Source organism: Peromyscus eremicus, chromosome 2, assembly GCF_949786415.1.
Source record: "Peromyscus eremicus chromosome 2, PerEre_H2_v1, whole genome shotgun sequence".
Taxonomy (NCBI): domain Eukaryota; kingdom Metazoa; phylum Chordata; class Mammalia; order Rodentia; family Cricetidae; genus Peromyscus; species Peromyscus eremicus.
The window spans coordinates 5,225,404-5,250,200 of NC_081417.1; the positions used below are offsets into that span (position 1 = coordinate 5,225,404).

The following is a 24,797-nucleotide window of genomic DNA, read 5'->3' on the forward strand; positions in this document are numbered from 1 at the left end:
TAATTGAGTTCCAGGACAGCAAGAGCTACAGAGGCCCTGTCTTGAAGGAAAACAAAAAGTAAACACTTCTCAAATGATAATTTTTTAATTCTAATTTAATTTAAATCTAGAATTATTAAAAATAATTCTAATTTATTTTGAAACTAAATCCCCAAATCACACTTTTGAGTTTTCCTCTTTTACTCCCTTGTCTCTCTCCTTCTCTCTGAAGCAGGGTCTCTCTACATAGCTCAGGGTAGCCTGGAACTTGCTGTGTAGACCAGACTGTTTAGTGCTGGGACTGAAGACATGAGCTCCCACACCTGGTGCTGATTTCTTTTGTTGGTTTGTTAATACTTGAAATATTTTTCATCTGTAAATTATATACAGATTTGGATCTTTGAGCTTTTGTAAGTATTTCAGAATTTTTGTCATAGCCTACCAAAACGTATAAAATCATTGTTTACCAGCACTCAGAGTGTTGAAGGTCAAGGTTGTTACTTTCTCTTTGCCTGATGGTTATGGATCTTCATTACTTGCAAATGTATCTGTCCAAGTTACTTTCCCTGTGTTCCCTTCAGTTAGTCTGTCTAGGGATAATTACAAAATAAGATCCCTAAGAACACATCAGTATTCTTCAACAGGAAGTCACATGTGAAATTATGTGCATGTAAGATGAGCTCCTGTGCCTGAGAAGCACAGCTCTCTCCATCACCAGGGGTTCAGGCAAAGAACAGAAAATGACAAGCTCTAACCACTGTTCAATACCAGTTTTGACCTGAGTATGACCAAGATTAAGTAGAACGGAACCTGAGAATATTGCTAATAGTTGGGGGAGGAAAGGAAGACAAAACTTTTAAATGAAGTTTCAACATCTAAATAAAATGACAAAAAAATACCTGTTTAACAACAAAAAAATTTATTGATTTACAAATTTTAAAATGGATCACTTAAAAGTGGGACTATTTTAACCTTATTATTTTTAAACTAATTCTTTCAAAATGTACTTTATTTTTAAAGTGACAGAAATTACCCATGGACCAATCCTCTTTAACATGGACATTTAAATGTTTTTTATGTTATGTCAAACAATCTGCAGAGCAGAGTGCAAAGCTTGTGCAGTGGTCTTTACATAAAAGTCTGGCCAGATGCAGAAGCACGTAAGTTGTAAGCTTTACAACAGTGGCCTTTACTCTATGTATCAGAACATCTGCATCAAGAAAACCATGTGAAAACCACTGCTTTTTATTACCAGCAAAACAAGCGGGACACATTTAAACAAAGGTAAAACTTAATTGTGAAATATGTATTGTAAAACTACTTGCTATAGCCTACATTTCAGTTGGCTCAACATCATCATGTAAGAAAAAAGTCAGCACAAAAGATTCAGACTAAAAGATTTTTCTTTTTCTTTTTGCAATCTCCATATGCACAGCTTAATGATTTACACAGTTCTTAGGCTTAATCCTTGGTCAGTAGATTTCCAAGTGCAAGTCCAGTCATGCTGTCTCCAGGAACTCTACTAAGATGCTGACATTTTCTTCCCAGCATGTCTTCTATGGGGGAATATTCACCAGAAGTATGCCTGTGAGGGGCTTTGTGAAAGCCTAGGAAACTATAACAGAGTTCTGTGAAACTAAAATAGAGTGCAAAGTCAAATAAAACCAAACTGATTGCAATCAAGTCAATTCCCAAAGAAAAATCTATTAAAAACAGTAATATACATGTATAAGAAATACAAATGATCACTGCAGTTAGTCACAGATGCAAGAGATCTAGGGATCCAAGGCTTTGTGAGCACGGTAATTAAGAGCAAATTCATATGTTAGATCAAATAGTGTGCACAATTTTGATAAGCTAGTCAAGTACTATTGGAATACATATCATATTTGGTAACTCTAACGTTTATATTACTCCTTTTCTCTCCCTTTAATATTTTAGGTACATACCAATGAGAAAAAGCAATTTGTCTTTAGTGGAGAACAACAGAATTTTTATGTGTTCCAGACTCAAAAGGTTAATATTTAATAAAATGTAACATCAACTTACTTATAAAAATAAAAAAAAAATGCAACACATTATCTAATTCTTCTATGGTCTCCTAGCTGGTCTGAAACCACAGAAGGCCTTTAAGGAAGAATGTTAGGAGAAAAACAAAAACCAACCCATGGGACGTGTATGGTTACAATTATCACTTGCAGGGAAGCGAGTTGCCTGGCCTAATTTTAAAGCTAATTACAAAATCCATTTTTCTTAATGGTCCAGATACCTTGCCGATTCTTCCAACTCAACAGAACTGTAAAAACAAAAGAAATATTTTGTAAAATTTTTAAAATACAAACAATGGTGTATATATCTTGACTTTATATACTTTATGAAAGAGGTACCTTTGAAAAACGTTTTTATACACAGTAGTTACTCATTCTGACCCTCCACTTTAGAACTACAAGGACTATGTAACTAAAAAACAAATATGTAAGGTTTTTAGTAGTTTTTTAAAAGTACTTCTCTTAATGTTTCTAGGTTAAATAACTACCAATTCTTGTCAGCTTTCTACATTAAACTGAATTTTCTTAAATTCATTAGGTACCACGTGGCACAATCTGTTTGGTGAACTGCTTGTAGTAAAACAAACTGTACTATATTCTCTCATCACAGTGATAAGACTATCCAGCATATATAACAGAACCAAGAGGGCTATTTAGACAAGCCAAGTTTGTTCAAGAAGATTGGAAAAGAAAGAAATGAGCTGGGCGATAGTGGCACATGCCTTTAATCCCAGCACTTGGGAGGAAGAGGCAGGCGGATCTTTGTGAGTTCGAGGCCAGCCTGGTCTACAGAGCGAGATCCAGGAAAGGCTCAAAGCTACACAGAGAAACCCTGTCTCGAAAAATTAAAAAAAAAAAAGAAAGAAATGACAGAGGGGAGCTCAGGTATCATTTATGCCTACTACATGAGGAAACAATAGATCAGTGAGGGTGAGAGGCAAGGGTTTTCCCATCTTTGTGTGACTCCAGACTTATCCTTACCACGGGCATCTCCCAATCTCACACTACTAACAGCTTCATCATTAAATAATAAAAGTGCCCTTGGAACTGATATGCAATCCTAACTTGGTATTTTGGTCTTGGAGCTTAAAGAAAAAAAAAAAGAAACCACTGAGAAATTAGCTTTCCATGGGCCTGTACAGAAATGGTACTGTCATCAGCAGTTACTCCTGAGTCAGGAGGGATGCACAGCCCCACTCCTTGCTTAACTACTGGTAGATTCTGGGTGGGGGACAGGGGCAGGGGAGCAATGGAAACTCCAATAGACAGTTCACAACCCTTAGTCACACAGGCTGCCCTGGTTAAACTCAGTGGGTCACAAACAAAACAACATGAGTGTGAGAAAGGGACTTGTAGGGAAGGGGAATTGACAGGGGTAGGAGAGAGATGAGAGGCTGGAGGTGAGAATAACCAGAGTACATTATATACATGTATAAAGTCAGCAAAGAACACAACAAATTCACAGAGGCAATATGAAGGCTTACTGAAAAGCTATCACACCAGTACCAAGCCCACTAGAATTCCTAAAATAAACCCTGACATCATATAAAACTCTTTAAAATTTTCCAAGATCAAATTTATTAAAATAAACAATAAACATACACAACTTTTCTAGAAGAACAAGAGTGGAAATAATTTTATCACTATAGTATATATGGGAACATGTGAAGGTAACTTAATATTCTTTCCTGCCATTCCTGTGTTAGAACATATGTGTTACGATCAAGCTCTAGGAAGGTACATATTCCTATCTTAGACAGCTTATGAAGAGACTGTAAATTATGCTATACAACCAAGGGGGTGCCATACCTTCCACCGATTTCCACATTCATTACATACGACAAATGTTGTCATTGGTTCATCAGCACTACGAGTTTGCACCTGTAGCAAAATTAAATGAAAAATATTACTTTTTGAATTACCACTAAAAATAATCCAGCCTATGTAAGAACATTCTACATAAAGACATAACAGAAACCCCAGTGATATCACCCTAAGATGTATATGAGCCTATACAAGTTCAAATACACTACTGGCAAAAGAGCATAATTTCAAACTTCATTTTTCTAAATCCTTCTGTTCGTCTTTCATGTGTAATTTATCTAGTTAAGTAGAAAAATCCTCTAAAAGTCTCTCATTAAATTATGCCTTTTATAAATGTTAATAAATATGAAAACCAATAATTAACATGTTAATGACCTACACATTAGTAAAAATGTTAATAAAATCCAAAGCATTTCTTTTTTTTTTTCTTCTTGTTTTCAAGACAGGGTTTCTCCATGTAGCTCTGGCCTCTGGCCATCCTGGAACTCATTCTGTAGACTGGGCTGGCCTTGAACTCACAGTGATCCTGAGTGATGGGACTAAAGGTGGGGGCTACCACCACCAGGCCCAAATTTCTTTATGACACACATAACTGACACAACCTCTCTAAAAGTCAGGTTAAATACCCATCTCTCTGCTACAGGAACTTGGCATTCTCATCTACTCTGATACACAATTAGAAATACAAAGATCTCTGTAGCACACATGTTGGATTGAACACAGAAGAGTAAATGCATCTGATGGAATACTGTGCACTGATTAAGATGTTTACAAAAAAGCTGGGCATGGTACAAAATGCCAAAGAAATGAAGGCACCATCTCAAAGATGTATTGTTCACTTAAGTACATGGCAGTATCACAATAGTCAATGGCTACTCAGTTTAATTGGAATGCAGTTTCACATTTGAAAGTAGAAAAGCAAAACCGGAAAACGTTGAGACCACATCTTAATAGAACACTTAGGAAGAACTGGGCTGAGGATGTAGCTCAGCTGTGAAAATGTTTGCCTAGCATGGACAAAGCCGCAGGTTCAATCCCTAGCCAGAAGTTTCCATGAAATCATCAGCATGATCAAAGCTCACAAAATAAAGAAACATTCTAAAGGCTGAAGAGATGACTCAGCAGTTAAGAGCACTGTTTTTGCAGAGGACCAGGGTTCTATTTCCAGTACCCACATAGTACTTCACATCCATTTATAAATTCAATTCCAGGAGATCTGATACCCTCTTCTGATCTCCAAGGGCACCAAGACGCACAGGATGCAGGACAACATGCAGGCAAAACATTCCACACATAAAACATAAAATAAATAAATCTAAAAGAAGGAGGAGGAGGAAAAGGAAACATTCTAAAAATAGTAGTACAAGGCCTTCGGATAAAAATAAATAGTCCTAGCCAGTTGGTAGTGGTGCATGCCTGTAATCCTAGCACTTGAGAAGCAGAGGCAGGTGGATCTCTGTGAGTCCAAGGCCAGTCTGATCTACAAATCAAGTTCCAGGACAACCAGAGCTGTTACACAGAGAAATTCTGTCTCAAAAAACCAAAAGCAACCCCCCCCCCAAAAAAAAACCAAACAAGCAAAAAACAAAAACCTCCGCCTTGATAAGATGTTTTGCCAAATAACTGAAATATTCATCCAAATTCCTATGTAAGTAAAACAATCCCCCACCCTTTGGAAATCCCTAGTCTTGCAGTTTCTTTTTAAGCTGTATGTACCCCACTGTCTCCAGCACTGCTATTTTCTCAACTCTGGCTTTCTGGAGAGAGTGGAGTTTCTGTCCTGTCTAACAGAAAATAAAGCTACCTTAATTTAACTAAAAGAATTTGGATAACGATGTTTACTCTCGCTCAGTGGGATCAACACCTACATCCAAACCTGAAACACATGGCCTTTAAGAGAGAATTTCTAAGGTTAGGAGATTACAGATATACAACAAAAAAAGTAAGAAAAAAAAAATTGTATTTTGCAAACGAAAATGAGGATAGTGTTTGAAGTATTTTTATATAGACACATAACAACAGAAATTTGTTAACCATTCTTTATGCTATCCAAAACAAAAAAGGTCAATCATGTCATATATGAATGTAAAAGTCATCTGGCTACAAATAGGAATAGGCATCTATTTGTAAGGCATTAGGTTTCAAGTGCCCACAGGCCATGTGAGAGTGGAGAACTTCCCTTAAACTATATGGTCTTGCTTACTATGACACAGTAACCAGCCACTGCTTATGAGCTGTTATAAACAACCTGCCCACTGTAGTAATCCTGTATTTTATATAACTGCTACAGTTTTTACAGTAAATATTTCAATGACCACATAAATATATCAACTTATCTTCAACTAGTTGGAATCTACTGAGAAAGCACTTTTTCACCAGAGGTACATCTTTCTCGAACACTATCAGGTTCTGTAATTATCTTTACTCTGAAACAGGAGTGAAACATTCTTAATGTGATCATGAGACCACAGTCAATCACAAACCTGTGTGTAAGTGCAGTTCTTCTTTTTACATTTGCCACACGTGAACAAGTCAGTCTGGGTCCCACCTGTCTTGGCCATCTGATGCTCTCTGATGGCTTCTTTGGTCAAGTTTTTCCTCATCTCTTTGAGCTCATCACTAGCCATTTCCTATGACACAAATGGCAATATCAATGAGTTAAAGATACTTTTGACAGCTACTCTATAACCTGAATGCTTTCATGTTCACATAGCTTAACAATAATCTGTAATAAAAGTATAATCAGGGCCGGAGAGATGGTTCAGAGGTTAAGAGCACTGCTGCTCTTCCAGAGGTCCTGAGCTCATAGCTCTGGTACCCTCTTCTGATGTACAGGAAGAACATTGTATATATATAAAATAAATAAGTCTTAAAAAAAACTCAAAGTAAAATCAGCTTATAAAAATTTTAAAGTTTTAAAAGAGACTAATATTTTTCCCTCAGAAGACTTAAATAATTTTGACCTTTCAAAATCTCTTTAAAGACTCAAGTTTTTATGTGAAAATTAGGTATACATACTTTTTATAAACTAACAATGCACACCTACAGCAATCAGCACTTCTGGTATCCACAAGGTGATCTAAATACTATCACCACCCATACAATCCTCAACGAAGCCAGTGGACTTTGGAGGATTTGTTTAAAAGCAAGTATCCAGAATATGTCAGGGTTCCTTTTTTTATGCCAGAAAGCATAGAGACTATCGTGTTTGGGGCAAATGGGCACAAGAGTTAGTTAGCATCAAGGAGAGTCTGGTGGCCCAAAATAAGATAGCTTCTTCATTCACTGAAATAATTACTGGAAGGAAAAAGCCCCATAAGGTAGATAAACAGCTCCAAGTCCCTTATAGTGCTTAGTAGAGGGCATGTACATACAAAAGCCAACAGCAGCTACCATTCTGAGAATGGCTTAACTGAACACAAAGAATTTAAGTTTATCCTTTCTTATCAAACAAATCGGGTAACCAAGAGCTTGAATTTATATGAGAAACTGCTTCAATAAAAGAATCCTAGTTATAAAATGACATTTTAGAAACCGCTCTCTTGCAGTGATTATCCTACTCAAGTAACACATGATCATCAATGGATGAATTCAATGGATAAAAGGTTAATGGAGTACTTTCCAATGGAAATACTCACTGACATTACCCAAAGCCACTAACAAACCCCAGCACACCAAGAGGAAAGCAGTAAGACACTAAGTGCCTTCTGATAGAATGTAATGAAGCAAAATCCATCACTTAAGGAAAGGGAAACGAGTATAATCAAACAATACAGAACATCGAGGGGGGGGGAAATTAAGGAATATGATCTAATGCAATACTCACAGAAATTTATAATGTGTGGAGAGAGCTGGTCCTTTAACACAGCAGCACCACAGAGGAAAAAGGCAGAGGAGAGGGTATGTAAGGGGCAAAAGAGACTACTTTAAGTCAGACATGATGGTACATGTCTTTAATCCCAGCACTTGGGAGGCAGAGGCTGGCAGATCTCTGTGAGTTCGAGGCCAGCCTGGTCCAGAGTGAGTTCTAGGACAGCCAGGGCTACACAGAGAAAACCTGACTCGAAATACCCCCTACCACACATACACCCCCCTAAAAGAAACTACTTTAGCTTAAAAAACCCAAATCAAAGGTAATGTGTGGACTTTAGCTCCTGGTACATCTAAGGCATAATCAAAGGTGGTTCAGCAGTTAAGAGCACTGACTGATGTTCCAGAGGAACGGGGTTCAAATCTCAGGTTGTCCGGAGTTCCATCATGACAGGATTGGTCAAACAAACAAACAAACAAACAAACAAATGGGAGAAGGGTCCACATGACCTCTCTCTCCTCTCTTTTTAAGAGGTCATGTACAATGGCAAGAAGCACTGCCTCCTTCAGGCCCTATAGCCTAAGGTCATGAGTGAAGCAAATATCACTGCAGAATATGAGTAAGTATATCATGGCAAGGGCATATTGTTAGCTGGACGTGGTGTTATACAAGGAAAAGTTTGTAAATATATATTTTAAAAATATGGATACACATACATATAGAGTTGAAAAGATAAATGCCTGGGATTTACTTGACACAAATTCAATAGAAAAGAAGAAAATAGAAAAAAAGTATATTTAAAAAAAATTATGACAAGTCAGGAAGTGGTGGTGCAGATTTTAAAGCAAAGTTTCTTAAAGACAGCACACTTTATCAGCTCTTTAAAAAGTCAATATTACCCTGTTAGATGGTTAATAAAATCAACAGATTGTAGATGATGGGTTCCAGATGACTTAATGCATCACAAAAAGAACATTTGGGTAGCTCAAGACATAAGGAATAAACCAACAATGTAAATGAAGCAAACAATCTTGAGTGTCTCTAATATATGAATACATCATGGCTGTTTTCGCAGGCCTTTGGCACATGCGATATTTATACAGCACTTATATACAGACTTGCTCACCTCTGCTGTCATTCTAGCAAACAGGTCAGGAGGAATATTCCCACACAGCACATTTTTCCTTAAATTTGGATTCTTTGCATCTTTAAGATTTGATATCCTACTTCGTACTCTGTTTTTGTATTTCATGTCTGTATTCCTTATTTCTTGATATATAGGTGCTTGGCCATTAAGGAAAAAAGATTGTTATAAAGATAAGAACTTTTTTTTGTTCTGTCAAATTTATAATTCTTAAATTTTCTAAGCAATTCACGAAAATGGCTTCCAATTTAGATAAATAAGACAATAGCTCTTTCAGATTCCTTCATCTGTAATTGATCAATAGTGCTAATCTTTACAACTGTGACTAAGTGATATTTTTAATGCTTAATCAGAAGCATGCATCAATGTGATTTCAAAGAGTAACTCTGACATAACCCAAGTTAGTAGATGTTTGAAAAAGAGTTTTAAAATCACACAAGCTTTTAACGTGCCTAAATCCGAATCCCACTAAGGACCTTAAAATCTATGCGAATGGCCATAGCTCCCTTGGAGGTCTTATGAGAAGAGACCATCTGAGGCAGCACTGGAGGCTCATCTCATTTACCAGCTCAATAGAAGTCCAGGTCAAAGCAGAGAGCAAGGCCAGAGGGGCTCACACTTTACAGAGACCAAGGCCCAGAGGGGCTCACATTTTATGGAGACCAAGGCCTAGAGGGGCTCACACTTTACAGAGACCAAGGCCCAGAGGGGCTCACACTTTACAGAGATCAAGGCCTAGAGGGGCTCACATTTTATGGAGACCAAGGCCTAGAGGGGCTCACACTTTACGGAGACCAAGGCCCAGAGGGGCTCACACTTTACAGAGACCAAGGCCCAGAGGGGCTCACACTTTACAGAGAGCAAGGCCAGAGGGGCTCACACTTTACAGAGACCAAGGCCAGAGGGGCTCACACTTTACAGAGACCACGGCCCAGAGGGGCTCACATTTTATGGAGACCACGGCCCAGAGGGGCTCACATTTTATGGAGACCAAGGCCCAGAGGGGCTCACACTTTACAGAGACCAAGGCCTAGAGAGGCTCACATTTTATGGAGACCAAGGCCTAGAGAGGCTCACATTTTATGGAGACCAAGGCCTAGAGGGGCTCACTTTTTACAAAGGCAAGTTCCTCAAAAAGGACAGTCCCATCTTACACTGCCATGTAGGTACTCCCTCTGCAAGACCTCTCTTGCAGTCTTTTCTATGGTGCCAGGCATGAACACATGTCCTGCCAGAAGGAACAGGGACTGAGCACTCTAGAGGTCCTCCCAATGAGCAATATTCACATCTTCTCTGCTATTTTACACAACTGAAATTCAGATGCTACGCTCCCAATATGCAAAGGCAAAAAAACAAAACTATCATCAATCATATGCTGTTTTAGTTTTGAATGAGAAACAAATGAACATGAATGCACTTCTCCTTCCTAAGAAAGTACAGAATAACGCTCTGAGGTATGTAGCAGACGGAAAGGGATAATTAACCTCACAGATTACTAAACAAAGCTATGAATGTGAACACAAAGGATATCTTCCTCAATCTGGGATCCCAGTTCTTCCTCATCAGCTCCAATAGCAACGTAGTCATCTAGAAACAGGAATGAAAACTCATTACTGTAAAGTGTAAGCAAACAACTCCTATTTCTTCAATTTGCCTCATACACAGAATCTCTGAATTTGTTAGGACCTGGGATCTTACTGCCCACTACTTCTTTCCTCTGGGATAGATCTAAGATCAGTGCCACAGTACTCTTGCACTGATGACTCCTTTTCCTGAGGAAGTAATTTATATACTAACTAGGCAATTCCTCATTTCACAACATCATAAATTCTGGGTGTTCCAACAGAGAAGAGAAAGAACAGATATTAGGAAGAAATGCCTTGTCTTCTGTGATTCAGGCTTTAACACAGAGAGAAACTATTCATTTCATCTACCAATCACATATATTGACATATTCAGAAGACTACCACAGATGTTCAAAAGAAGAAGGAATAAACAGACAGAGAGAAAAAGGAAAAAAAAATAGACAGAGGCAGTAAGAAAATTCAAGTAGAAAGGACCAAGTAAGTAGCAAAACTGGTCATCCTAGCTATGCATAGTTCAGCATAACTGAAAAGAAAAGGGGTTAATTTGCATAAGGTGTCAAACATCCTACCTACCTAACTTACTTTCTTAACTTACACACATACATTTTACACATTTTAGGGATACCATGTGGTGTTTCACTATATATGAAACCTTAAAGCCAAAAGTTTGCAAGTTAAGTCTAAGGATTTGTATTTCTTAGTATTTTCCCACAGAAATATAAGCTGTAGATTACATATCACTTTTCCAACTTTTAAAAAGTATAAAACTGAATTATTAATATAAAAGTTAAATACTGTATGTCATCCTAACATTTAATATTCATGTTACTGTTCAACCTAAGGTCAAGGTAATGAGTTTTCAAATCAAAGACTTATGTGAGAAAAGCTTAAATTAGCATGAATCAGGGAAAGTATCAACACCCTAGAAGGCTCTGCTTGTTGGGGGTCCCAGTGTCCTCCTTCCTACTGTCCTTCAAGAACTGCTACTAGCAACAAACTCCTAAACTAAACAGTGGAAGCTATAAGCATGATGACACCTATAAAACACCAACACAAAAGTGGAGATGGCATGGGGGTGCAAAAGACTAAAGAGCAAACAACACTAAACTTACCTCCTGTTCGGAGAGCTGCAGCAAGCATCTCCCTACACTTTAACCGCACAGAATCAGAAGTGCTTGGCGCCCGAGGAAAAGATGAAACATAAGTGTCTCGAGCGTTTGTCTCATCCTTTCTGCTGCTTACATTGCCACTGGAACTACTAAAATACACATACACAGGTACACAGACCAGAAAACAATCAGGAAAACCTTCTGAAGAGCATTATCATTACTCTCTAAAAATAAATACTTGGGGCCTAAATGAGATAGTATTTTAGTCATTATTACATAACAAAAATGCCATCTACATATAGACTAAAAGTTTTAAAAATTTAAATTCAGTAGCTAAATCTCATGTGCTAAAAACCCCCCAAAATCTCATGTGCTAGCTGCTGGTGGTGCATGCTCTTAATCCCAGCACTTGAAAGGCAGAGGTCTACAACCCAGCATGGTTTACATAGTGAGTTCCAGGACAGTCAGGTCTACACCGAGAAACTCTGTCTCAAAAATATTCCGACTTTATTTTCCTTTAAACATTAACAGCAACAATCTTTTTATTGTTGTTACAGAGTCTCATTATGTAGACCCAATAATCTGGAACTATCTATGTAGACAAAGCTGGCCTCATCTCGGATTCTTCCTGCCTCTGCCTCTTGAGTGCTAGGATTAAAGTGAGCACCATCACAGCCAGCCCTACACTATTTCTAACAGGAGAAACGTATATAGTTCAGCATAGTATATAACAATCAAGGATCTTGGCTTGAGGAAAGGTATGAGGGGATGGGGCCAGAAAACAGGGCAGCTTACAGTCAAACTAGAAAGAGGAAAAAAATTGTTTAAAAACCTCCGTACTAGTAGACAACAGGGTTCTAATGAAACTTTAAGACAAAACATTAAGTAGGTATAATAAATCAAGATTGTCAAAAGATTTGTTTCTAGAAATAATGGCTTAATCTGAATAGTCTAATAATTTTCTAGTCAAACTCCAAAACTTCAATTACATCTGACTAACCTCTTCTACTGGACACTCACCCAAACAAGTTGTTTTTACAATGCTTCTGTCTAGTCCCAGTTAAGTACTGTCACATTAGTGGTATCTATCACGCAGCTTTTTCAGACTTATGAAGCTGCCCGACCCTGCCCGCCCACTGTAGAACTAACTTGCTGTGTTTACTGTTAAGAATACATCTCCTCCACTTCTCTCCAGGAAAAATCACTGTTAAACATCAAAACAGCTCACTATGGACAAGAGTCATCTATGTCATCTAACTCCAGTTGGTTTTTTCAGAGGCCATCTCTTATGACCCCTGTATTTAGGAAATACTGTCTACACAGTGGTTTGCACATAGATTTTTATACTCTCCCCTGCAAAGACTAAGTTTCCCAAAAGCAAGAACTAGAATTTCATCTTGTGTGTATTTTCAACATGTAGCATGGCAAAAAAAGAATTGTTCATTTTTGAAACAAGGTCTCATGTAGCCCAGGCTGACTTTGAACTCTCCATGAAGCCAAAAATGACCTTAAATTTCTGATCCTTCTGTCTCTACCTCCCAAGTACAGGGATTACAGACGTGTGCCACCATGCCCCATTTCATGGGTTCTGGGAATTGAATCCAGGCTTTGCATATGCCCAGGAAGCACTACATCTGCAGTCCCCAACCAATGTTAAAAAAAAACAAAACAAAGCTTCTTAAATATTTTAAAGGCTTTTGCTTCTTTGCCTATGGCTCATACTTAGCCAAGGCACTGCAACCTGCCTGTGTGGACCGATAGAGCCTAGCTTCACTATTACCTACTCAACCTCTTAAAATATGATGCCTAGGTTTGAACCATTTAAATCAAAAGTTTCTCAAAATCTTGCACTAAAATGTAAAATCTTGCTCAACCTCAAATCACTCAGATTTGACTTACAACTTCCTTTATATTATACCTTAGACTAGTCTGGACAGTCCTGTTTCCTCCTGTGTCCTGTTCTGGACAGATACCAGGCTTTAGCAGATAAATACTCCACCTAAACTTAAAATACTAATAAAAATATACTAAAAATTCATTGTCTTCTAAATGGCTAAATTTAGGAGGAAAAGTGCTCAAAAGGCAAATGACTTCAACGGTCATTTGAATTCCTAATCAGTACCTTCACTATTACATTCGTTATTACTCATCCTAGCTATCTTATTCAAACTTATTAAGAATGTATTGACCTCCATAATCTCATAGGGTGTGGCACTATTAGGAGATGTAGCTTTGTTGGAGTGAGTGTGGCCTTGTTGGAGAAAGTGTGTCATGGTGGGGGTGGGGCTTTGAGGTCTCCTTTGCTCAAGCTAATCCCAATGTCAGTCGACTTCCTGTTGCCTGGAAGACGTAGGACTCTCAGCTACTTCTTCAGCGCCATGTCTCTTGCACACCACCATGCTCCCTGCTATGATGATTATGGACTGAACTTCTGAAACTATAAGTGAGCCATCTCAATTAAATGTTTTCCTTGTGAGAGTTACTGTGGTCATGGTGTCTCTTCACAGCAATAGAAACCCTAACTAAGACAGTACAATAAAAATTATTTCATTTTATTTACGTAGACTTCTATTTTTCTTCTAAAATTCTAAGAAATCTTGCTAGAATTTTTTAAAGATACATGTGTACCAGTTCTATCTGACTAGACAGTGGAAGAGGAGTGCAGGCATGATCAGAAGACCAGGAACAGAGTGATGGAGCAGGTAAACTACCTAGTTATCCTGGCAGCTTGTTTGTTTTTGTGAACTTGACAAGCTAGAGTTGTCTGGCAAGAGGAATCTCAACTGAGAAAATGCCTCTACCAGATTGCCTATAGACCAGTCTGTAGGACATTATTTTGATTAATAATTGATATGGGAGGGTCCAGCTCACTGGGGATGGTGTCACTATTTGGCAGGTGGCCCTGGGTTGTATAAGATAGCAGCAAGCCACAGGAAGCAAGCCAGTAAGCAGCATTCATTCCTCCGTGGCCTCTGTATTGGCTTCCCTCAAAAAGCTGTGTCCTGGGATACGTAAGCCAAATAACCCCGTTTGATCATGGTTTTTTTTTTTGAGACGGGTTTCTTTGTGTAGTCCTGGCTGTCCTGGAACTCACTCTGTAGACCAGGCTGGCTTCAAACTCAGAGACCTGCCTTCCTCTGCTTCCTAAGTCTAGAAACCCTAAAATAGCAACCTCAGCAGAAATTTATATAAAGTGAGCTACCTTTCTTCTCTTGCTTCAGGGCTATTCTGTGATGAAATTGCAGGTTCTTTTTTCTTTTCTTCAGGGTCTTTATCAGTTGATGGTCCATCTGAAAAATTTATCATATTCCTAAACAGTCTACTTTTGTTAAAAATGAAAACAAAGTACTGCACATTAATAGTCTATATATACCAAAAGCAAACAAATAAATAAAAAAAAAATCATACCCCAAAGAGGACCCACTCATCATTAAAATCTTCAACTTCCCACAATTGTATATAAAGTATAAGCAAACTATTATGTTAGCATATGTACTGGGGTATTTTTCACAATAGTTGTACAATCAACACTCCTAAATTGTCACTTGGAAAGAAACAGAAATTCATATGTCAATGGCACCTGAAAGTTCAAAAGGAAAATGTGCAAAGGAAAGAGCGTGGATGCACACGAACACAGCCATCCTGAAAATGAGAGCTTAGGCATAGGGAACAATAGTATCTGAGTGATTTTTCAAGAAGTTAAAAATGTTAACACGCTACCTAAAGCACAGTTCAATATTTCTGGGAGAGTAAATGAAGAGCATCTTCATAGAGACCATTCCAGCATCAGTATGGTCCACCCAGCATCTCCTTTAACTCAATGATCTATCAACAGAGCAGCAGAGTGCACACCCTTTAAGATGTAGAGCAGTGGTTCTCAACCGTGTGGGCTCATATCTCAGATATCCTGCACATCAGATACTTACATTATGATTCATAACAGTAGCAAACTACAATTATCAATGAACAACAAAGAAGTTTTATGGTTGCAGGTCACCACAACATGAGGAACTGTATTAAAAGGTTGCAGTATTAGCGTGGTTGAGAACCACTAACTTAGAAGAAAGTGACCAGACACTGTGAACAGATGTAACATGAGTCAACGTAATTATCATTGGACTGACAAGAAGCATTCACCTTAAGCCAGTCAAAACTGTCCCTGATCTTGGTTTTGAAAATATTTAGGTCTACTGTAAAAATTATTTCACTTATCTATACTTTGCTCTCTGGGATACATAAATGACCCTATAAAGTTTATCTCATTTTCTGTGTAAAACACTGTAAATACATATGAATAGTAATAGATTGCAGCCCATCATACAGAATAAGAATCTATGTAAGTCAATGTTTTCTTACAGTTTAATGATGACTTGGAGAGTAAAGAAATAAAAATTTGTAACCATAACTATAAAGACTGGGTTGGGGAAAAATATGGATCTAAGTTGGAGGAGGGGATCTGATCAAATGTAAGTTTCAGGTTCTTCAAACGTTTCTCATAGAGTAACTGTTAGAAGAAGCACAATAAAGTACACACTTTGACTGGGTATGAGACTTAAGAATCTAATACCCTTATGGAATATTCCAACTGTGGATGTAAAACATGATCTATCCAAGAGAAAACAGTAGACAAATCAGAAAAAGGGAACACATCACTAGAAACAAGAGGGGAGTGTTAGGTCTTAAACCTAGGATAAATGGCTGATTGTGATAGTTAGATGTAATTGGTCCCCATTAAGCACATAGGGAGTGGCATTATCATAGGAGGTGTGCCTTTGTTGGAGTAGGTGTGGCTTTGCTGGAGGAAGTGTGTCACTGGAGGCAGGCTTTGAGGTCTCACATATGCTTAAGCCACACCCACTATCTCTGTTTACTTCTTGTTGCCTGCGGGATCAAGATGTAGCTCCTTCTCCAGCACCATGTCTGCTTGCATGCTATGTCCTACCATGAGGATAATGAACTAAACCTCAAAATATGTAAGTCACCCCAGTTAAATGTTTTTCCTTTATAAGAGTTGAGTGGTCATGGTGTCTCTTCACAGAAAAAGAAACCCAAACTAAGACACACTATCAAAGTAGACCTGGCCAGCCGGTTCCCCCTGCATCTCTCAGTTCCTCCCAACTTGTTACAGGGCTCTCCTGGTTGGAAGACCCCACCCCTTCCCTAAATTCTCCAGCCCAGAGGCTGGGCTGTCTTTCCTCCAGTGGCCCCTCCCTATATAATCCAGCCATTTTGGTTATCCCTCTTCTTTGGGGCCTCCTGGCTGCTGCACCTAGTTCTTCTCTCTCTCTCTCCTCTCTCTCCTCTCTCTCCTCTCCTCCCTTTCCCTCCTCTCCCTCTCCCTCCCTCCCCCTCTCTCTTCCCCTACTCCCTCTCTACACATGAATCAGGGTCATGTCCACTCTGGACTCTCCCAGATTTCTTTGCCTCTAGCTATGTCTCCTGTTTATCTACAATAAACTTTCTCCTCCAGCATACCTAGGAATAGTCACGTTCTTTCTTTTTATTTCTTTTTTCATTCATCTGGTACTGAAACCCAGGAGTGGCATAAATGAGTTCCCTCCCAAGAAACTCAGCTGCTCTGAATCAAGATGCTGATCTGAGATTCCTAAAGTATGTATGGATCATTTGTTTCTGTTGGCTTCTGCCACCCACAAAATTTGATTCCAAATTCCAGAGGCTGATTCTTTAGCTGCTGCTTCTCTCTACCTGCTTCCTCTGGACTCTGGCCTGCTATGTCCTCCATGTGGGTACCTACATGTTTCTCTGGCTCCTGTAACCTCCTCCACCTCTAGCCTGCATGCCTGTAACGTTAGTACTTGAGAGGCAGAGACAGGAGGATCAGAAGTTTAAGGTCATCAGTTTAAGGTCATCGTTTGCTACACTGAGTTCAAGGTTAGCCTGGATTACATGAGACTTTGCCTAAACAAACAAACAAATAAATAAATGTCATAACAGAATTATAGTCTCCAAAATGCCATCATAGAAGAAAAATTAAAGGCTTAAAGAATTGGTTAGATTAGAAAACTCAACACAATTCTGAACTAGATATTGGAGGAGGTAAAAAAACTATAAAGGACATTATAATGTGTTCTAGTTGGCTTCTCTGTTGCTGTAATAAAACACTGACCAAAAGCAACTTGGGTAGGAAAAGGTTTATCTGGCTTACTAATCTATCACTGTGGGCAGCCAAGCCAGGAACTCAAGCAGGGTAGAAACTGAGAATCATGAAATGAAGCAGAGACTATGGAGGAATGTTTGCTTTCCATGGCTGTTTCATTTCTTTCATAACCCTGGAACACCTGTCCAGTGGTGTCACCAAACCACAGTGGGCCAGGCCTTCCCACATTAGCTATTAATCAAGAAAACATTCCACACACTGGCACACAGGTCAATCTTAGGGTGGCATTTTCTCAGTTGAGGTTCCCTCTTCTTAGATAACCCTAGCTTGTATCAAGTTAACAGGAAACTAAGAAGTATATAGGGACAGCAACAAACTAGAGCATGAACTATAAATTAAAGTATTACCCAATGCTTGCTTTCCTTTATTAATTTGCATAAGAAAATATGCTTGTGTGAGAATGCCAGCACATGCCTGCAATTCTAGATTCTCTCGGGACTGTTTGAAGCAGGATCCCAAGTCCCAGGCCAGCTTACACAACATAGTGGGAGCCTATCTCAAATAAATGAAGGAAACTAAGACAGAAAAGGAAAAGTGTTCTGAGGAGATGTATACTTAAGTATAACATAAACGAAAATGGCACACTTAATCTACTCTCAAATGATTTTTTAAAAAGAGAGATGATTAAATATGGAAAATAACGCCAGGCAGTGGTGGTGCATGCCTTTAATCTCAGCACTCAGGAGGCAGGGGCAGGTAGATCTCTGAGTTTAAGGACAGCCTTTGTGTACTGAGCAAGTTCCAGAACAGCCAGGGCTACACAGAGAAGTCCTGTCTTGAAAAGCCAAAAATAAAGAAAGAACAAAAGCTGATCTGGACAAAGGAATTACTGTCCAGGCAGTCATTTTATCCTTGCTAAAAGTACAAAGAGTTATTTTAAAATCACTTCAGAAAGCATGTACAACCTTGCCTTTGGAGAAAATCCCTGAAAGATCTTCTCTACAGTTACAACTGTCAGAGACCACTGAGTTTATTAGCCTACCACTTTCAAGCAAATTAAACCAAGACCCTCATCCTTATTGCAAAGCACTGAGTTCACTAAGTCTAGATTCATAGACAGAAAAATGCAGGAACCACTGAACAAGCCAGGACATCATAAACATATGTGAGCAAAGATCAATTTTACCTAATAATTTTTTCCAGGATTTGATAAGCGATTTGGCTAAAGATGTGACTTCTTCGTCTGTACTCTGCTTGCGAATAGCGTTGACAGACATTCCAATTCTCGTGGACTGCAAGGCAACAACAACAAAGTGTCCATCAACGCTGTTACAAACAATTCAGTATATTAATCACACATGCTTCTTTTTTAGACTTTTCTATCTCAGATTTAAAACCTTCAATTATTCACATTCTGGTGAAAGTACACATATCTTCAGATCAAACACTGGAGTCACCAATGCTTCATCACTGAGATCAACAACTTCGAAATGTGGTATCAAGCAATGGACTACTGAAATGAACTCATTCTTTCAGGGAGAAATGAGGGTGAGATGTAAAATGTATGTGTACAGAAGGTAAGCTGAGATGCTCATGGCCATGGCAGAGATTACCTCAGAGCACTTGCCTGCAACTCCTAACAAAGCTATCCAAACAAAAACTACCACCTAGAGAAGATTAAAAGGCATCTTTATCTTTTGATTCTATGTAAGCAGCATATAATTAGGTATTAAAATGGATTTCAGAACACAGATAACATTTAACACGCAGTAATATTATCCTAGGATTATACTGAAATAACTAGGTCTATAAATCTTCCCAAGAACCTTTCAACATTGAGATCATTATACCTATTTTTAAAGACAAAGAGACTGGAAATACTGATATAACCTGCTCAGCATTATACTATTGCTCACTGGCAAGACTAGAATTTCCATCTATGCTTGACCACTTCTAGAATGAATGTTCTTTCCAACTCACTAAAAACCATAAAAGCTATGACAGCTCAATTATGAACAGTAAATAACAATGGTAAATTATTCAGTAAGTTCGAGTTGTTAGTAGACAATCTTTCAAAACATGGTCTATGGAAGAAAACATGATAAAGAAATTCTTAGCTGTTTAGGAATAATAAAGGAAAACTCCTGCTGATACTTTTGTGGTACAAAAGTAAGTAGGTACTTAAAGGCTTCCTTCTAAATTATTGAACGCTCAGCACAAAAGCTGAAGAATTTAGAATACACAGTGGGCTGTAGTAGCCTGTGTTGTATCTCGCAGAAAGCTGAGCAAAGCAGGTGAGGTTCAACAGCAGAAGAAAGAAAAGGACCCCAAATTTTAACACCCCCCCCCAATATTTGGGGATAACAAAGCAAGTTTTCTAAAAGAAATCCTAACTTTGGATGTATGGAGGAAATAACTTGAATTACTGAGTTATGAAGTATAGACTGACAGACAACAGTGTCAGAAAATGCATCCTAGAAGGTCCTGAAGGAGACCAAGATATAAGGAGAAGAATAAACTGTGCTGTTGAGTGACAGTTATTTAATGATGACAGGACACTTTGATTATTAAAACCAACCATTCCTTGCTTGGCACCTAGTCTAAGTATGCAGCTTTCTACAGGAGACTATTTAGCTGCATAACAAGAGATCAGGCTGCTGAGGTGGAGTGAAAAAAGACCACAGCACATTTCTTTTCCTATAATGAGTAGACACTTGGGGAAATGGAAGAAAGCAGAGAATGGAGACGAATAGGAAGCTATTTGCTTGGGCAACCAGGTCTGGATTTCTCTCTTCAAAGATTTTTTCCTAAAACTGGTATGCTAAGATAGATATTATAAATAGACTGTTTAAAAGGTGGCCCGTTAGACTGTCGCAGAGAAATTATCTATCTTCTACCAGGGTTTCTATTTAAAATCAGACAGGAGAAAAGGCAGGGAGGAAAGAAGGGAAGACTATGATGAAAGACATGGTGGAGCACTAAGCACACTCAAGAATTACAATGACCATCTAGATCAAGTGGCTCCAACTCAGAAATCCCATTCACCATCATACACAAGCTTGTTTGTTTGTTTCAAGTTCTATGGACAGAACCCAACGCCTTGTGTACGTTAGGCATGTGCTATATTCCTAGTTGAGTAATTAAGATTTTTTTAAATATAATATTTTACTGTTTTTCCTTTCTCCTGCAACTCTTCCCAGATGTTCTCCATGTCCCTACCGACCTTTGTTTTTTCTCTAAAAAAAAAAAAAAAAAAAAAAAAACAGCCGGGCTGTGTTGGCGCACGCCTTTAATCCCAGCACTCGGGAGGCAGAGCCAGGCGGATCTCTGTGAGTTCGAGGCCAGCCTGGGCTACCAAGTGAGTTCCAGGAGAGGCGCAAAGCTACACAGAGAAACCCTGTCTTGAAAAACAAAAAAAACAAAAAAAAAAAAAACAAAAAAACCACAAAAAATAAATTGCATAAGACCCACAGACAAATTGAAATAAAAAGTCCACAAAAATACCAGAGTTCATTTTCTGTTGGCCAACTACTCCTGGACCTGGGGCCTGCTCTGGAATGTGGTTGATATACCCACATCACACTCCATTGAAAAAAATAATAATTTTTCCCTTTCCCTCCAATACCAACTGCAGATAAATTCTTGGTTCAAGGTGGAAAACTGTGTTCACTTCCCTTTCTCAGTGCTAGGACTCCATCTGGCTTGAACCTGTACATGCTACCAGTCTCTGTGAGTGAAGTTAGTATGTTCATCAGTCCTGTTGTATCTGGAAGACACTGTTTCCTTGGAGTCATCCGTCATCTGTGGTTAACAATCTTTTCACTTCCTCTACCAAAGCCTTGAGAAGGGTTTGGTGAAAACATCCGATTTAGGACTGAGCACTCCAAAGTCTCTCACTCTCTACAGATTGTCCAGTTGTGGGTCTCTGTGTTAATTATCATCTATTACAGAAAGAACCTTTCTGGGTTGAGTGAAGGGAGAAACTGATGTGTCATTAGGAGTTATTTTATTACTCTTCCTTTAGTAAAGTAATAGTATTAGCTTTTCTGCTATTCCACAACCTATCTAGTCTCAGGTCCTTACCAGTTTCAGATATGGGTTCCATCTCATGGAGTGGGCCTCAAATCTGATTTAAAAAGTGATTGGTTACTTACTCCCACAACATTTGTGCCACTTTTCTACCGGTACATTTTGCAGACAGGTCACAGGATGGGTGGGTGATACTACCTTTTTCCTTAAGTATCATACAATGTACTTTCTAGCACTATGAACCCTAGTCAGTAGGGGTGAAGCTTCTAGTCAGGCATCAGCATAACTTCTTCATGTTCCTTACATGTCTTCAGCAACAGGTTCTTAGCATCAGGTTGTAGAGAGCAAACCAATAGCACTGGCAATGGCCTGTGATGTTTGGGGATTCCACAGGAGCCCTTTGGCCAATGAGCCTACAAGAATGCAGGAATGCAATGCATTCCTGGCACTGGAGGTTTGACGTGACAGAATAAGATGTTTAGCTGGGATATTGTCTCTACTACTATTTGGTGACTCCATTTAGATTCCTATCATATGTTATTTTTGGAAGCTATATTAGATTTCCAAATGTTTTTTTAAATGGCATTTAAAGTTAGTAATCCCTCCCCATTACTTACTTTACCCTCCTATTCTATTTTCTCCTTTATTTAACTGTAATACTATATTCTAGTTTCCCTTCCTTGGGAGATCTTCTCCCTCCCTCCCTGGTGTTTTACTAACCTTAGTAGTCATTCAGACTGTAACACACATATCAAAGGCTTAAACGCTAACATCCACATATAAGAGAAAACATGCAATACTTGTCTTTTGGGATCTGGATTACCTCACTCAGGATTTTTTTCTAACTTGATCTATTTAATATTAAGTTTTACTTTTCTTACCAGCTGAATAATACTCCATTGTGTAACTATAACACATTTTCATTACCTATTCATTGGTTGATGACCGTCTAGGTTGGTTCCAATTTCTGTCTATTATGAATAGAGCAGCAGTGAACATGAATGAGCTGATATCTCTATAGTAAGATATACCAAAAATCCTGTGGGTATATGCCCAAAAGCGTTATAACTGGATCTTAAGATAGATCTATTCCTAGCATCCCAAGGAACCTCCACAGTTTCCATAGTGGCTGTACCAGTCTGCTCCCCCACCAGCAATGGATAGTCCCTGCATAGTCTCCAGCACGTGCTATCATTTTTTCTCCCCCTTTGGTCATTCTGACTAGGGTAAGAGAAAATCTCAGAGAAATTTTAATTGGCATTTCCCTGATGGCTGAAGATGTTGAACATTTCTTTGTGTTTCTTAGGCATTTTGTGTTTCATCTTTTGAGAACTCTGTTTAGCTCTACAGCCCATTTTAAAATTGGGTTTTATGCTCTGTTATTTTTTTAGTTTGTTAAATATACCAGATATTAACCCTCTGTCAAATGTATTATTGGTAAAGATCTTTTCCCATTCTGTAGGATGACCCTTTGTCTGAATAATGGTGTCCTCCCAAGTGGTGAAATTATTATGCAGTTTTTCAACTTCATGAGGTCCTGTTTACTGATTGTTGGTCTTAATGCCTATGCTATTGGTGTCTTATTCAGAAAGTCCTTTTCTGTGCCAATGTGTTCCAAGAATATTCCTCATTTTCTCTTCTTCAGGGTATCTGGTCTCAGGCTGAAGTCCTTGAACCATCTGTAGTTAGTTCAGTCTTGTGCAGACTCAAATAAATATGGTTCTATTTGCATTCTTCTACTTGCAGCTATCTAGTTTTGACCAGCACCATAGGTTAAAGATGCTAATTTTTTTTCCAGTGTACATTTTTGGCTTCTGTCAAAAATCAGGTGTCTGGCAAGCATGTGGAATTATGTCTGGTTCAATTCAATTCCAATGATCAATCCGTTTTAATGCCAATACCATGCTGCTTTTATTACTATGACTCTGTAACAGAAGTTGAAATCTGGATGGTGATATCTCCAGCAGTTCTTTTTTTTTTAGTTTTTCAAGACAGGGTTTCTCTGTGTAGCTTTGCGCCTTTCCTGGAACTCACTTGGTAGCCCAGGCTGGCCCCAAACTCACAGAGATCCTCCTGTCTCTGCCTTCCGAGTGCTGGGATTAAAGGCGTGTGCCACCACCGCCCGGCTTCCAACAGTTCTTTTATCATTCAGGATTGTTATAGCTATCCAGTTTTTTGGGGGGTTTTGTTTCCATATAAAGTTGAAGATGCTTTCTCAATTTCTGTGAAGAATTGTCTTGGAATTTTGATGGAGAATACATTCAATTTATCAATTGCTTTTGCTATGATGGCCATTTTCATAATATTAATCCTACCAATCCATGAGTGTGGATGATTTTTCCATTTCTGGTATCTTCTTCAATTTCTTTCTTCAATGCCTTGAAGTTTTTTATTATACAAGTCTTTCACTTGCTTGGTTAGTTTTCCCAAGATTTTTGTTTGTTTTGTAGCATTGGCTGTCCGGGAACTCAGAGAGCCAACCTGCCTCTGCCTCCCAAATGCTGGGATTAAAGGCACGCACTATCACTGTCTGATCAAGTTACTAGATCTTAACTTGCTACTACAAGTTTGCTACTGCAAACACACACATATATAAAGAAAAAGATTTAAGAAATAAATAGCTGATACAAAACACTGTGGGAAAAAAGAAAGATGAGCTAAATAAATGGAAAGACATCCTGGCCTTCAGGAATTGGAATGCCTAAATGTTAGTACTTTTGTAATAATCAAGTCAAAATTACAGACCCAATGCTATGAATGGAATCTGACCTGTCTTTGGGTAAAACTGGTAACTTACCCCAAATCACTGAAACATTTTACCAAAACAATCCTGGCAACAAAGTTGGAGAACTTACAATTCACTATTTCCAAATACACTACAACCCACAGAGATGACAATACTGAGGTACTTTCTTATGGGATAATGCTTCTGTACACTGGTTTAATAAAACGCTGATTGGCCAGTAGCCAGGCAGGAAGTATAGGTGGGATAAGCAGACAAGGAGAATTCTGGGAAGAGGAAGGCTGAGTCAGGAGACGCCAGCCCACTGTCCAGGGAGCAACACGTAATGACACACAGGTAAAGCCACAGAACATGTGGCGACATATAGATTAACAGAAATGGACTGAGTTTAAGTGTAAGAGCTAGT

The 24,797-nt window shown here is 38.6% G+C and overlaps 1 protein-coding gene across 3 annotated transcripts in view; it reads right to left on the reverse strand.

Annotated features, from left to right (window-relative positions):
- Window positions 1-875: 875 nt before the first annotated feature.
- The window catches only part of Tcea1 (transcription elongation factor A1), a 37,910-nt gene continuing 13,988 nt past the window's right edge, over window positions 876-24,797 (reverse strand). For 2 of the 3 annotated variants that reach the window (XM_059253805.1, XM_059253807.1), the window contains exons 3-10: window positions 18,806-18,911; window positions 14,704-14,791; window positions 11,505-11,650; window positions 10,337-10,393; window positions 8,789-8,943; window positions 6,335-6,481; window positions 3,837-3,908; window positions 876-2,275 (exon numbers count right to left, since the gene is read on the reverse strand). In XM_059253805.1, the coding sequence (XP_059109788.1) occupies window positions 2,267-2,275; window positions 3,837-3,908; window positions 6,335-6,481; window positions 8,789-8,943; window positions 10,337-10,393; window positions 11,505-11,650; window positions 14,704-14,791; window positions 18,806-18,911 (780 nt within the window). In that variant the 3' untranslated portion in view covers window positions 876-2,266. The remainder of the gene's footprint in view (window positions 2,276-3,836; window positions 3,909-6,334; window positions 6,482-8,788; window positions 8,944-10,336; window positions 10,394-11,504; window positions 11,651-14,703; window positions 14,792-18,805; window positions 18,912-24,797) is intronic. The other variant, XM_059253806.1, reaches the window with a different exon arrangement.